This window comes from Apus apus, chromosome 23, assembly GCF_020740795.1.
Source record: "Apus apus isolate bApuApu2 chromosome 23, bApuApu2.pri.cur, whole genome shotgun sequence".
Classification (NCBI taxonomy): Eukaryota; Metazoa; Chordata; class Aves; order Apodiformes; family Apodidae; genus Apus; species Apus apus.
The window spans coordinates 1,534,240-1,548,487 of NC_067304.1; the positions used below are offsets into that span (position 1 = coordinate 1,534,240).

At 58.8% G+C, this 14,248-nt stretch overlaps 1 protein-coding gene across 2 annotated transcripts; it reads left to right on the top strand.

The window, feature by feature from the left end:
* Positions 1 to 167: 167 nt before the first annotated feature.
* Positions 168 to 13,783, top strand: DENND2D (DENN domain containing 2D). 2 transcript variants are annotated; one of them, XM_051639202.1, is made up of 12 exons: positions 168 to 282; positions 4,301 to 4,485; positions 5,094 to 5,206; positions 5,309 to 5,378; positions 6,544 to 6,621; positions 6,857 to 6,997; positions 8,869 to 9,017; positions 9,159 to 9,336; positions 9,919 to 9,960; positions 10,306 to 10,396; positions 11,203 to 11,362; positions 13,220 to 13,783. In XM_051639202.1, exons 1-12 carry the CDS (start codon positions 228 to 230, stop codon positions 13,659 to 13,661), a joined length of 1,704 nt encoding a protein of 567 aa, XP_051495162.1. In that variant the 5' UTR covers positions 168 to 227; the 3' UTR covers positions 13,662 to 13,783. The 2 variants fall into 2 exon arrangements, with proteins under 2 accessions (XP_051495162.1, XP_051495163.1); XM_051639203.1 differs by having other exon boundaries at positions 11,203 to 11,442; positions 13,220 to 13,473.
* The last annotated feature ends 465 nt before the right edge of the window (positions 13,784 to 14,248 follow it).

Genomic DNA, 14,248 nt, shown 5'->3' on the forward strand with positions numbered 1-14,248 from the left:
CCCTGCTCCCCGCGCCCGCCTCTCCCGGTAACCCCGCCGTGCCCAGGTGTCCCCGCTCCGGGGCGGGCTCCCGGTGTCCCGACCGGTTCAGGTGCGGCCCGTCCCCCCGCTCCTCCTCTGCTCCCCGCCCCGTCCCGTCCCTCCTCCCCCGGGAAAGCGAAAGCGCGGCGGGCGGAAGCCGGAGCCGTCCCCGCCGGGCAGCGCGGGCAGCGGGGCCGCCGGGCACCATGGCTGCCCTGAGCAGCTTCTTCCGACGGAGCCTGCGGCGCCCGGGCCGCAGAGGTGAGGGTGGGGGGGGACGCCGGGGAGCTCCGGGAGGTGCTGCTGTCGGGACCGGTGCCGCTGTCGGGACCGGTGCTGGTGTCGGGACCGGTGCCGCTGTCGGGACCCGTGTCGGGATGGGGATCGGTGCCGGTGCCAGCCCCGGGGCCGCGGGAGCCGACGGCTGCCGGCGGAGCGGGGACTTTCCCGGGCAGCGCAGCGCGGCCACGCCGGGTGGCACCGGCACCGGCACCGGCACCGGCACCGGCTCGCTCCCCTCCAGCCCTGCCCTTAGGAGTCCACCCCGTCTGCCCCCGGGGCTTCCCGCAGCTGCGGGGCTTCCTCCATCCCCCAGGGTTACTCCAGCCCCCGGTAGTGCCCCCCATCTCTCAGGAGCACCCCCTCCCCAGCCCGCGGGGTTCAGCCCAGCCCGGGTGCTGCCCCCCATCCCTCGGGACCTGCCCCCCATCCCCCGGGAGCTGCCTCCCATCCCCCGGGAACTGCCCCCCATCCCCCAGGTGCTGCCCCCCATCCCCTGGGAACTGCCCTCCATCCCCCGGGAGCTGCCCCCCATCCCCCGGGTGCTGCCCCCCATCCCCCGGGAACTGCCCTCCATCCCCCGGGAGCTGCCCCCCATCCCCCGGGAGCTGCCCCCCATCCCCCGGGTGCTGCCCCCCATCCCCCGGGAGCTGCCCCCCATCCCCCGGCAGCCTCCCCCACCCCCTCCGGGAGCTTCTCCCCTTCCCAAATGAGGGTCCCCCACCCCCCGGCGGTTCCCCCAGCCCGGGGACAGCCCCCCAGGCTCCCCCAACCACATCCCCAAAAGCTTTCGCAGGCGTTTGCCCAGGTCAGAGGGTGACACCGAGGGCGCCGTGTCCCCGAGGCAGGTCGGTGTCGCGGAGCATCTGGTCTTTAGAAATCGGTCCCTTGGGCTTTGATGGGTCCCCGGGATGCCCGGACCGGCCGTATCTCAAACCACAGCAGAGCAGGTTGGGGCAACCTGTGGATTTGGGGGGTTCCCTGCAACCAAACCCCCCCCCCTCCAGCTCGGGTCTGCTCTGTGCCTGGGGCTCTTGTTCTGGCTGCCAGGCACGTTTTTTCTAAGCTCAGCAGGGGGGGTTGATGAAGCAAAAGCCATTTTCTCTCTGCTGGGGCAGGTGGGCAGAGCTCCCTGGGAACCCTGGTGCCCAGGCTGGGAGATTCTGGCGTTCTGCAGCCCGGGAGTTTCCCGGGAGGGAAGAAACAGGTTGGGCCACATGACAAGGTGTGTCAGAACGTGGCCCTCAGCTGATAAAACCCCACTCTGGTCGGGGAAGCTGGTTGTGAAGGAAAATGTCATTTTCTTTTACTGCCTGGTGCCATTTCCACGTGGCAGCCTTTGCCCTCCCCGTGCCCAGTGGAGGGAGGGGTGAAAATCCACAGCACCAGCAGCTGCTTCCCATCCAGGAGCTGCATGACACCCCCAGCTCCTTCTATCCCCCTGGCAGGGGATGCTTCTGCTGCTGGGGGGGCTGGGGGGTGGTCCCCAGGTCTTCCCTGCTTGGGCTTGGGGAGAGTTGTTGGCCAAAGCCCCCGTGGCAGTGGCCTGTGTCCCCAGGACTGTGGATCCTGCTGGATTTGGGGAGGGCTGGGCCCTCTGATGCCCCATTCAACCTGTCCAGCACTGAAGGATGGTGACCAGCCCTGTACATCCCTGGAGCTCCTCTTCCAGCCCGAGGATGGGCTATTATGGTCCTAGAGGGATTTAGGCTCTGCCAGCAAGAGCTTTGCAAGCAGACCCAGCTCCGGGGAGTGCTGCCAGGTGACACTGTGCCAGGTGACACTTTGGGCAGGTGTGTGGGTCCATCTGTGAGGGACAGACCCAGCCCAGTGTAACCAGCCTACCTGGAGTGATGGGATTTACTTGGCTATTTGGAAACCCCATGGACACGATGCAGACCCAGCCCTGGCTTGAGAGCACGTCTGGTGTTCCCTGAAATGCTGGGTGGGGCTGGACAGGTGGGATTTATCCCAACTTTCACCTTAGCCTGGCAATCTGCGATGGGAAAGCTACTGATGCTGGTGTCCAGTGAGGATGGGGGACACCAGCAGCCCTCCCTGCTGCACAGCCTGTCTGGGGACCCCAGGGAACCTCCTGCCCCAGCCACATAGGTGAGATTGGACCCCTGGAGCTGTTGCTGGAGCATCCCAAGGAGGAGAAGAAGCAAAGCACATCTTGTTGACCCTCTCTCCCTGTCCTGGATCATCTTGCTCAGCTCTCACCCAGTTGATCCCCATCAAGGACAAACCAGAGGTGTCTGCAGCTGGGACTTGTCCTCAGGATGCTCCTGGGCTTCCCCCTGCTGCAAAGGGATCTCCTTGGGATGAATTCCACCTTGCCAAGAGGAAGGACTTTGCATGCAGAGGTGGAGCAGCCTCAAGGTGCACCTGGGGGTGGCTTCATGCATCTCCCCACCCTGATTTGGGAAAGGTGTTTCTGGTTCCTGGGAAGGGACATCCCATGATGGGACTGGGAGTGTCACCTCCTCAGATGAACTTTCTGCTCCTGTCAGCTCCCAGTGACCTGGAGGAAAGGCTGGAAAGATGTTTCCAGACTGAAGGAGGTGGCTTTGGAGCCAGGGGGACGTGAGGGGTGGGGTGTCCACCAGGACTGCTTTGGGAGGAGGACATTGCACACAGGGAGAGGGATGGAGACCAGGTGCCTGTTGCCTGCCTGGCCCTGCTGAGCTGCAGCACAACCCAGAGAGCCCAGGGCCCAACTCCAGGATGTGGGAGAAACTTCATCCAGCCACACGTTTATTTTCCTGCCTGATATTCCCAGGAGCTGCTTGAGCATTTCTGTCCCTGCTCCCTGCCAGGATCAGAGCCAAGACCAAGCCCAGGACAGCTTTGGTGCCAGGATCCAGGGATTTAGAGGCTCTCAGGCAGCTGTTGGGAGAAGGAAGAGCTGTGGCATGACCAGCTGCAGCCTCCTGCCTTTAACTCATCTCCTTCCCAGCCCTCAGGTCTTGCTGCCCTCCATGATCATCCCAGGGCCCTTGGAGATGTTGGCTTGGGCTCCTTTCACTCTTCTTCCTAGTTTTTCGGGTTGTGGCAGCTGCCACTCCCCAGCTGTCCTCCCCACCCTGCCAAGCAAGGAATGGGGTGTCCCCTTAGGGAGCTGCTTTGCTTTGGGAGCTGCAGGTGAGGGAAACCCTCGAGGATCTTTTGCCATCAGCAGTTCCCAGGATGGAGCAGATCCATCAGGGAGAGGGTGGGATTCATCTCCCTGGAGCCTGTGGAGGTGCTCAGACAAGATCTGTGCTCTTTGATGGCTGGTTCTTTTTTGCCTTAAGGGAATAAAATTAACTCTATAAAGCATCAAGGGCAGGTTGGATGGGGCTTGGAGCAACCTGGGCTGGTGGGAGGTGTCCCTGCCCATGGCAAGGGTCGGACCTAGATGATCTTGAAGGTCCCTTCCAACCCAAATCAGTCTATGATTCCCACTCCTTCCCACAAAAGCTGCCTGCAGAAACCCTCTGCAGAGACTATCCCATGTGCCTGTTTCTCTCTGGGCATCCCTCTGCCCTCACTGGGATGGGGCCAAGGAGGCCTGGAGGTGTCTGACAGCACTTTGGTTGTCTCCAAAAGACTCAGAAAAGCCATTTCTCTTTCCTTTCCCTGTCCTGGACCCACATGTCTCTGTTGGGGACCAAAACACCCTGTGCACCAGCTCATAGAACCATAGGTTGGTGAAGGTTGGAAGGGACCTTCAAGATCATCCAGTCCCAACCCCCTGCATGGGCAGGGACACCTCCCACCAGCCCAGGCTGCTCCAAGCCCCATCCAACCTGCCCTTCAACACTGCCAGGGATGGGGCAGCCACAGCTTCCCTGGGCAACCTGGGCCAAGGGTTCCAGGTCCCAGTTCCCTCCAGCCACTTTGAGGGGTTCATGTGTGTCTCTGCATCTCCTCCCCTGCCATCAGGACACCTCCTGACCTCTTGTTTCACCCTGCTCCGTTTGTGGTTTTTTTGGGGGGGTTGTTTTTTGGGCTACAGAAGGAAAAGTGGAGGGTTCTGCTGCAGAGACCAGCTCCTCACGGGTGCCTCAGGGGAAACCAGGCGAGCGAAGCTCCCTCTTCTATTCTGCTGGACAGTTCTTCTTCGAGTACCTGGTGGTGGTGTCGCTGAAGAAGATGTCAGATGGACATTATGAACCCAAGATAACCTACCAGTTCCCAAAGGTATTTAGTCCCATGTTTCTGGGACCATGAGTTTTCTGAATTGAGAGAAATAGGGGATGTTGCTCCTGTCCCTGTACTCTGTGCCCTGGAGTCACAGACCCAAAGCCCTGGGCTTTGCCCACCATGGGTTGGGGTTGTTGGGACCATCTGTCTCAGCCTGGGGCCACCAAACCTCAGGAGGAAAATCACGGGGTGCTCCTTGGTCTCCTGTCCCAAAAAGGGAGACCATGGCAGTGAAATCACACCTTGAGGAGGTGGTACAGGAGTAGACCCCTTGTCTGCAGAGGGCACCTCTGCTTTGCTGGGCTTATCCATGGGGTAAAAGAGTCAAAAGTTGGATTTTGGGGAGATGTTTGGCCAGGGATGTGTGGGAACCCTCTGCTTTGGTCTGAGGTCAGTGTTGCTTTGGGCCAGACCCCATCCCACTCCATCCTGCTCCATCCCACTCCATCCTGCTCCATCCCACTCCATCCCACTCCATCCTGCTCCATCCTGCTCCATCCCACTCCATCCTGCTCCATCCTGCTCCATCCTGCTCCATCCCACTCCACCCCCTGTCATGATGGGCACCCTCCATCACCCTGGTTCTTGGCATTGCTTTGTTCCAGCGTGAGAACTTGCTGAAGGGCCAGAAGGAGGAGGAGGAACGTCTCTTGAAAGCCATCCCCCTCTTCTGCTTCCCCGACGGCAACAACCGGGTCCCTGTCACAGAGTTCACCAGGTACCTGCCCTGCTGTGGGGTCTGGGCCATGGTTTCCCACCCCATGCTGCTCCTGAGGGCTGGAAGAGTGATCCCATCACCATGTGTTGTCTCTCCTTGCAGTGAAACCTTTTCTTTTGTCCTGACCAACGTGGATGGCAGCAGGAAGATTGGCTACTGCAGGAGGCTGCTGGTGAGCATCCCCCCAGCCCTCCACCCACCTTTGGGTTGGGGGTGTCCATGCCACCCCCTCCCCGTGCTGGGACATGAGGACCTCTGCCATGTGGAGTGTAATGAGAGGACAAGGGGTGGTGGTTTTAAACTGACAGAGAGGAGATCTAGGTTAGATCTTCAGAAGAAATTCTTCATGAAGGGAGAACAGGTTGCCCAGGGAAGCTGTGGCTGCCCCATCCCTGGCAGTGTTGAAGGGCAGGTTGGATGGGGCTTGGAGCAGCCTGGGCTGGTGGGAGGTGTCCCTGCCCATGCAGGGGGTTGGGACTGGGTGATCTTGAAGGTCCCTTCCAACCTTCAGCAACCTGTGATTCTATGCCCAAAGAACAACTCTCAGGGATGTGCCTTTAAAAGCCTTGACAAAGGTGACAAGCACCAGGGTGGTGCCCAAAGGGATTTCTTTGGACCTTTCTTCTGCTGGAGCATCCGTTGGATGCTGGATGGAGGAAGGGAGTGTTTGCTGTAGCCCAAAGCTGGCCTGAAATGCAACCAGGAGAGGTGACAGCTGGGGGGTGTCACTCCCCACACATCAGTTGCTGCCTCCCCACCCACCTCCTGCAGCTTCCCTGCCTCCTTTCCCGTGGCTGCAGCAGTTGGAATGACTGCAAATCCCACTCAGGATCAGGGTGGGGATGCACCTGCACCCACCCAGGTGGCAAGGACCTGGGTGCCCTCACCCCCATCTCCAAAGATTGCCTCTGAGCACTGCCTGCCTTTCTCAGCTCAGGGATTGGAGCCAGTTTGGGGGCTGCAAAGTGTGGGGGCTTCTTCCTTGGCTGCTCCTTTACACCCAGACTGCTTCAATAGGGACAGAACACTCAGGAACTTGCTGGATCTCACCACCCTTTTGTTCCCTGGTGAACCTGCCCCACTTCTGCATCCAGGGCTGAGCTCCAGCTCTTTGGACTGGATGCCTGGGGGGTTGAGAGAGCAGAGGGCAAAGGGACCTGGGATAATACAGCTGGCAAGGGAAAAAAAAAGCCTGATGGTCCCTGATTCAGGAGGAGGGATCAGCCCTCGGGATGAGGGGCAGGAGGTCTTGGAGGACACGTGTCTGGGGAGAGAGTGGAGCTGGTGCAGCAGGGCTGGGAGATGCTCAGACAGACCCTTTTCCCACCCTCTTCCAGCCATCTGGCCGTGGTGTCCGCCTCCCTGAGGTCTTCTGCATCATCAGCTGCCTGGGCTGCTTTGGGCTCTTCTCCAAGGTAGGGCTGTGGTCCCCATCCCTGGAGGGATTTCAAAACCATGTAGATGTGGAGCTGAGGGCCGTGGGTCAGCGGTGGCCTTGGCAGGGCTGGGGGGATGGTTGGACTGGATGATCTTAAAAGCCTTTTCCAACCAAAACAATTGGATGTGGTGGCTCTGCCTGGCTTGGTGGTGGCCCAGGCAACCACTCTGCTGCCTGCTGGGGTTTCACAGTTCCCTTTTTTTCTCCCCCAGATCCTGGACGAGGTGGAGAAGAGGCGCCAGATCTCCATGGCAGTGATTTACCCCTTCATGCAGGGCCTCCGGGAATCGCCCTTCCCAGCTCCAGGGAAAAGTGTCACCATTAAAAGCTTCATCCCTGAGTCAGGCACAGAGGTTGGTGGAGGGCTTGGGGGCTCAGGCTGCAGCTCCACCACCCTTCTCCTGCACCCCAGGGCTTGGCTCTTGGTCCCAGCACCCAACCTGGTCGGGCAGCACGAGGATGGGATGGGCATGGGCCAAATCCAGCCCTTGCCTGTGGAAAGGAGCCCTGATCTGGGCCCTGTGCCCAGCAGGCTCAGCCCAGGCTGGCACAGGCTGAGCCTTTGCTTTTGTTTTGTCTTTATTTGTGGGGTGGAAAAGGGGGGAGGATCTGCCTGGACACCGGGCAAAATAACCTCAGTGCTGAGCACCCCAGTGCTGAGACCCCCCCTGCAGGGCTGGGAACAGCTGTGGAAGGACACAGGAAGGACATGGAGCTGCTGGAGAGAGTCCAGAGGAGCCACGGAGATGATGGGAGGGCTGGAGCAGCTCTGCTCTGGAGCCAGGCTGGGAGAGTTGGGGTGTTCAGCCTGGAGAGGAGAAGGCTCCAGGGAGACCTTAGAGCACCTTCCAGTGCCTGAAGGGGCTCCAGGAAAGCTGGGGAGGGGCTTGGGACAAGGGCAGGGAGGGATGGGATGAGGGGGATGGATGAAAACTGGGAGAGGGAGCTTGAGGTTGGACATGAGGAGGAAATTCTTTGGTGTGAGGGTGGTGAGAGCCTGGCCCAGGTTGCCCAGGGAAGCTGTGGCTGCCCCATCCCTGGCAGTGTTGAAGGGCAGGTTGGATGGGGCTTGGAGCAGCCTGGGCTGGTGGGAGGTGTCCCTGCCCATGCAGGGGGTTGGATCTAGATGATCTTTAAGGTCCCTCCAACCCAAACCAGTCTGGGATTCTCTGATGTGTCCTGCCAGGGTGGGTCTGAGCTCTAGATCCCCCCTCTCCAGTGCAACTGAGCAGCTGCCTGCTGGATTGCAGGAGATTTCTTCATCCAGGAAGGCTTGAGCAAGGGCTTGAGCAGGTTGCTCAACACTTTGGCCACGGGCCAGGCTGCAGGGAGTCCAGCTGGGGGTGGTAAGAGGGAGGATCTACCAGGAGGTTCTTTGAAAGAGCTGCGGGGTTGGTGGAAGGTGAAGAGATCAGTGAGAAAACTGGGAAAGGGGGACCAAATAAATCCTGGGTAGTGCCTGAGGTGGGAGTTGGGGATCGTGCAGGTTTTGTGCTGGGAAGGGGCTGTGGAGCCCAGGGAAGTGCTGTGCTGCTGGCTGGGGAGATGCTGCTTGGCTGGAAAGGCAGCTTGGCACATGGAGGAGGAGGATTGTCCCCCCTGGAAAGCTGGGGAGAAGGGCCAGGCCTGGGTGATGAGCTGCACAGTCCCAGTAGCCCTTCAGAGGTGCCACCCGGGGGCTGGCAGCAGCAGGGCAGAGACAGGGAGCAGGTTGAGAGACTCCTGTCTGGGCAAAGCCACCAGGTAGACAGAGCACCTGCAAATACCCTCAATCATTCACTTCCGGGCCATCCTAGAGAGCCTTTTGGGGAAGTTTTTGTGGGTTTTGTAGCAAAAGTCTTGCCCTCATCCCTCCTCCCTTTCCTGGAAGCTGCTGCTCCCAGAGGAGCTGGCGGACACTGAGGTGGGAGAAGGTCCCTGCCCATCTCATACCAGGGATTCGTGAACACTGCAGAGAAGAGGCATTTTGGTTTAAAATCCCCTGCCCCTCTAAATAGACCCTGCAGGGCACATCACTGCTGGCTTCTCCTGCATTCTGTGCTGCACAACCCAGACCTCCAGGCAGGACAAGATGAGGTTTGTCCCTTGCAGAGGGACGTGGTGCAGATGCTGCAAACCCTGGGTCGTTAACTGCTCCCAAATCACCTTCTCAGGGGGGCAGGGTGGGGCAGGGTTGGGGAGTTTGCACCTCCTAAGCTGGGGTTTGGTGACTCTCCCTTGGCAGCTCATTGAGCTGACACGTCCAGTGGATGCCCACCTGGAGCACGTGGAGTTTCAGGCCCTGCTCCAGAGGCTCAGCCCCCACCTCATCCTGCACATCTTCGCCTCCGCCGTGTTGGAGCGACGGCTCATCTTCCTGGCAGAGGAGCTGAGGTGAGTCCTGAGCCATCTCAAAATAAAACCGAGCCCTTGAAGGAGCTCGGGACCCACCTGAGCTCGAGGTGGGACGTTCCCTCTGAGCAGGGAAGTTCCCTCTCCTCCCGTGATGCCAGCATGGGGCTCCTTGTCCCGCAGTGTCCTGTCTCAGTGCATCCACGCGGTGGCCGCTCTCCTCTACCCCTTCACCTGGGCTCACACCTACATCCCCGTGGTTCCCGAGTGCCTGCTGGACACTGTCTGCTGCCCCACACCCTTCATGGTGGGCATCCAGATGAGGCACCTGGAGAGGGTCCTGGACCAGCCAATGGAGGAGGTATTTCAGCTGGGTGGGAGAAAACATCAGGATGGAGGCATTGGTTAGTAGGTGACCCTGGGTTTGGGTTGGTGCCAGAGCTGGATGCTCTGGTTGTGCCCTTTTCCCATCCAAGGAGGCTGGAGATGGGAGCTTCTTGCATGTCCCACCTGGGACAACATCCCCGTGTACCCCTGGGTGCTGTTGGCCACCCCAGGACCCTCAGCCCTGACCCTGGAACTCAGGGAGCTGCTTTTGGCCTGGATCTTGGCATCATCCCAACCTTGAAGAAGTGGAGAAAGGCTGCCCTGGGATAAGCCACCCAGCCTGGGGCAACCACCATCCCTGGGGGGATGTCCTGGAAGCAACCACACTCCCTCAGAGGATGTTCTGGGGACAACCATGGTTCTTGGAGGGATGCTCTGGGAGCAACCACAGTCCCTGGGGGAGATGCCCTGGTTCCCTTCTCAGGTCCCTCCAGTACAGAGGGACCCATCTTTCTCCTGCTGCCCTCCTGGTCTGCAGACACAGAGGTCTGATCCCAAAACAGGTGGGAGGAAGCCTTGGTGGGGCTAAACCTGGTTGCTCTCTGCTCTCTTTCAGGCTCTCATAGTTGACCTCTGCGAAGGGAAGATCATCCGGGCGGTAGGTTCCCCTGCAGGGTGTGTGGGTGGGCTTGCCTGCCATGGGTGGTCCCAGGAAGGGTCCCTTCCCACCCCTGGTTCCAGCTCCTATTCACATTTTGGGTACAGAGCTATCTCAGTGTCACCCATGCAGGAAAAGTGTCCCACAAAGGGATGTCTCCAGCTGCTGCATCCTCTGCTGGAGCAGCAGGGTCCATGTGTTGGGCTGCCAGCATCACTGCAGCACCCTGCAATGATAATTAACTAATGAGCTCTGCAGAAAACCCCCCTGATTGGCTGCATTAACTACTGCCCAGCCCCATCTGAGCTGGGTTCCTGGGTGCTTCACAGCCCTGTTGCCTTCCAGGTTGGTGATGAGGAGGAGATCCTGCCCGTCAAGCTGCAGAACGAGGTGTTGACATCTCTGAGCAGGCACAACAACAACAACAACGTGCAGAGTAAGGGCACCTCTTTGTATATGGTAAAACATGTTCCAGCTGCTCTCCACAGATCCTGGAGCCCCCTGTGAAATGGGTTTCCTACAGAGCCCTGGCCTGGGATGGTTCTGCCCCAGTTTGCAATAAAATGCAAATACAGTTGTTCAGCCTGGAGAGGAGAAGGCTCCAGGGAGAACTTATAGCACCTTCCAGGGCCTGAAGGGGCTCCAGGAAAGCTGGGGAGGGACTTGGGACAAGGGCAGGGAGGGATGGGATGAGGGGGATGGATGAAAACTGGAAGAGCGAACTTGAGGTTGGACATGAGGAGGAAATTCTTTGGTGTGAGGGTGGTGAGAGCCTGGCCCAGGTTGCCCAGGGAAGCTGTGGCTGCCCCATCCCTGGCAGTGTTGAAGGGCAGGTTGGATGGGGCTTGGAGCAGCCTGGGCTGGTGAGAGGTGTCCCTGCCCGTGCAGGGGGTTGGATCTAAATGATCTTGAAGGTCCCTTCCAACCCAAACCAGTCCATGATTCTGTGAATCCTTTGGCCTTTCCCCAGTCCTGTGAAACATGGGAGCAAGAACAACTAACTTTGCTGAAAAAAACCCCAGCAAGTTTTGCCAATATTTGGCCTGCAAAGAACCTTCCAGCCCAGGAAGCAAACACAGCCAGTGCTCCCCCAGCAACGTGGGTCTGGTCTTCACTTAGTGGCAGAGGCAGCTTGAAGGGGATGCACACACAGGCTGTGAACCAGCCGGGTTCAAATGGGTCCATCCTTTCTGTGCTTAAAGATCTCATCCCCACCTCTTGTGCTCCGTTGTCCTCTTCCAGCATCTGAGCAGGTGAATGCTCTGGTCTCTGAGACCTTCGTGCAGTTCTTTGTCCGGGTGGTTGGTCATTATGCCTCATACATCAAGTGGAGTAAAAATGGTTCTGGAGCCTTCCAGGAGCGACCTTTCTGCAAAGCCATCACCTCCAAGACCAGCCGCAGGTTTGTGAAGAAGTTTGTGAAGACCCACATGTTTTCCCTGTTTATTGAGGAGGCAGAAAAGAGCAGGATCCCACAGGAAGGTAAATGGCTCCTTGTTCCTTCCTGCTCGGGTTGGGTGAGCTCTGTGAAGTCCTGGGTTATTTGGATAGAGGGAGGAGATGCCCTGTGACCTGAGGGAGCTGCAGCTGGAGGCTGAGGATGCTCCGGCCAGTGACGAGCACCAGTTTGCTTTCAATGGCTGCACTTCTCTGTCATAGAATCATGGGATGGTTTGGGTTAGAAGGGACCTTAAAGATCATCTAGATCCAACCCCCTGCATGGGCAGGGACACCTCCCACCAGCCCAGGCTGCTCCAAGCCCCATCCAACCTGCCCTTCAACACTGCCAGGGATGGGGCAGCCACAGCTTCCCTGGGCAACCTGGGCCAGGCTCTCACCATCCTCACAGCCAAGAATTTCCTCCTCATCTCCAACCTCAATCTCCCTCTCCCACTTTTCATCCATCCCCCTCATCCCATCCCTCCTGCCCTTGTCCCAAGTCCCTCCCCAGCTTTCCTGGAGCCCCTTCAGGCACTGGAAGGTGCTCTCAGGTCTCCCTGGAGCCTTCTCTTCTCCAGGCTGAACACCCCAACTCTCCCAGCCTGGCTCCAGAGCAGAGCTGCTCCAGCCCTCAGATCATCTTCAGGGCCCTTGTCAAACTGTCCTTGACAAACCACCCAAAGAGCCCCTGTGCTCCCCGTGGATCTCGTGGCCGGGCTGAGCGCTCCGTGTCCAGGCAAACACGCCGGGAACAGAGCAAATATTTGGCTGGGACTCGGGCAGCAGCTGGAGCTGCTCCTGCCTGCCAGCCCTGACTCATCCCTGCCACCAGCTCCAGCACGGATCCACGGTGGCTGGGTTGGTCCTTTCCTCTTCCAGGGGATTTTTCAGAGCACTGGGCAGAGCTCTGGCTCCTCCCAGCCCGGGATGAGAAGAAACCAGGGTGACATTGCAGGTTGTGGCTTCCTCAGGAGGGGAAGAGATGGGGCAGGTCCTGATCTCTTCACTCCTGTGACCAGTGACAGGACTGGGGGGAATGGCAGGAAACTGAACCAGGGAAGGTTTAGGTATCAGGAAAAGGTTTTTCCCCCAGAGGGTGGTTGAGCACTGGAACCAGCTCCCCAGGCAGTGGTCACAGCACCAAGCCTGCCCGAGTTCAGGAGGTGTTTGGATGATGCTCTCAGGCCCATGGGGTGATTCTTGGGGTGCCCTACACAGGGACAGGAGTTGGACTCAGTGATCCTGCTGGGTCCCTTCCAACTCCGCATTCTGTGATTCTATGATTCTATGACAGAGCTTGAGGAAGCCACCCAAAACATCTCTGGTGGCCAGAGACATCCTAACCCCCCAGGACCTGACCCCTCCCCCCCCCCCAGGTCCTGCTGGTTGGGCACAGTTGTTGTGCTCCATCAGTGACTGCCACGTCCAGTAGAGCAGACACCCCCAGGTGCCCACGGTGGGTCCCTCTGCATCCCAGGGAACTCAGGGCCTGGCCCTGCCTCGGGTCCTGCTTTCTCTGCCCCTGTAGGTCAGACGTGACAGGGCAGCCCCAGCCCTGGGTCTGCCTGGGGTTGGGAGGGAGGCACCGTCCCAGCTCCCGCAGGATGTTCCCTGTCTCCTTTTTGCCTATTCACATTCCCAGGGTCTCCCACTTTCCCTCTTCTTTGCTAGTGGGAAACACTAAAACTGAACAGGAGCGGGTTAAAAACGGATGCAAACCCAGGATAAAAAAGCTCCTCCTGGGTAAAAGGGATGGGATGGGTGGGATTGCAACACCCGGCACCCCTGGGTTTCACCGAGGGCCTTTTCTCACCCGCAGCCTATTTCCAGAGGAAAATAACAGAGTACCAAGCACAGAAGCAGCACCGAAGGGCCTCCTGAAGTCCAACCTGGGAGCACAGGAGCGGGGCTGGGACCCAGCAGGTCCCCACCAGCAGCACCAGCCCCACGTGTGTGCCCCATCCGAGGGCAGAACTCGCCGGACTCTGCTGGCTCCGTCCGCCCGGTCCTGCCCAGCCGTGACTCGTGGGGTGTGTGGGCAGCACCAACCAACCAACCAGTTCCTACCCTTTCCGTTTGGTTTTGTTGTTTGGTTTTTTTTTTTTCCTCAGGGCATCGTTGCACTGGAAATCTTTTTGCACAGTGAGCAGGCTGGGGTTTCTCTTTCCAATCAGGGACAAACTGCAGCTCCATCAGGACCTCCGGCAGCGAGGGAGGGGAGGCAGGGAACTGGCTGCAGGACAACAAAGGCTGTAGAGTAATTGTTAGAGAAAACCAAGGAAAAGGATGAGTAGGAAATAGTGTTCTTTCTAATTAAAACAAACCTCGGGTTTGCAAAGAAGAAACATCCTATTGAACAAGTTTCTGAAGATTCTATTATTAACCGTTTTGCTTTATTTTCTGGCAAGATTGTTATTGTTAAATATCAGCAGGAACAACACAGTGGATTTCCAGTGCCTGAAGGGGCTCCAGGAAAGCTGGGGAGGGACTTGGGACAAGGGCAGGGAGGGATGGGATGAGGGGGATGGATGAAAACTGGGAGAGGGAGCTTGAGGTTGGAGATGAGGAGGGAATTCTTTGGTGTGAGGGTGGGGAGACCCTGGCCCAGGTTGCCCAGGGAAGCTGTGGCTGCCCCATCCCTGGCAGTGTTGAAGGGCAGGTTGGATGGGGCTTGGAGCAGCCTGGGCTGGTGGGAGGTGTCCCTGCCCATGCAGGGGGTTGGGACTGGATGGTCTTTAAAGTCCCTTCCAACCCAAACCATCCCATGATGCTATGATTTGAGAGGCTGCCTCTCCAGCAGCTGCTGCGTTGGTACCGCCCAGAGCCCAGTTTAGCTCTTGAAAGGAAC

What these genes read in the sequence shown, in the direction of transcription:
- DENND2D (XM_051639202.1), top strand. Translation starts at nt 228, where the DNA reads ATGGCTGCCCTGAGCAGCTTCTTCCGACGGAGCCTGCGGCGCCCGGGC. An exon ending in CCTGTCACAGAGTTCACCAG is followed by an intron (nt 5,207 to 5,308) that starts GTACCTGCCCTG and finishes CTCTCCTTGCAG; the next exon opens with TGAAACCTTTTCTTTTGTCC. An exon ending in GCTTTGGGCTCTTCTCCAAG is followed by an intron (nt 6,622 to 6,856) that starts GTAGGGCTGTGG and finishes TTTCTCCCCCAG; the next exon opens with ATCCTGGACGAGGTGGAGAA.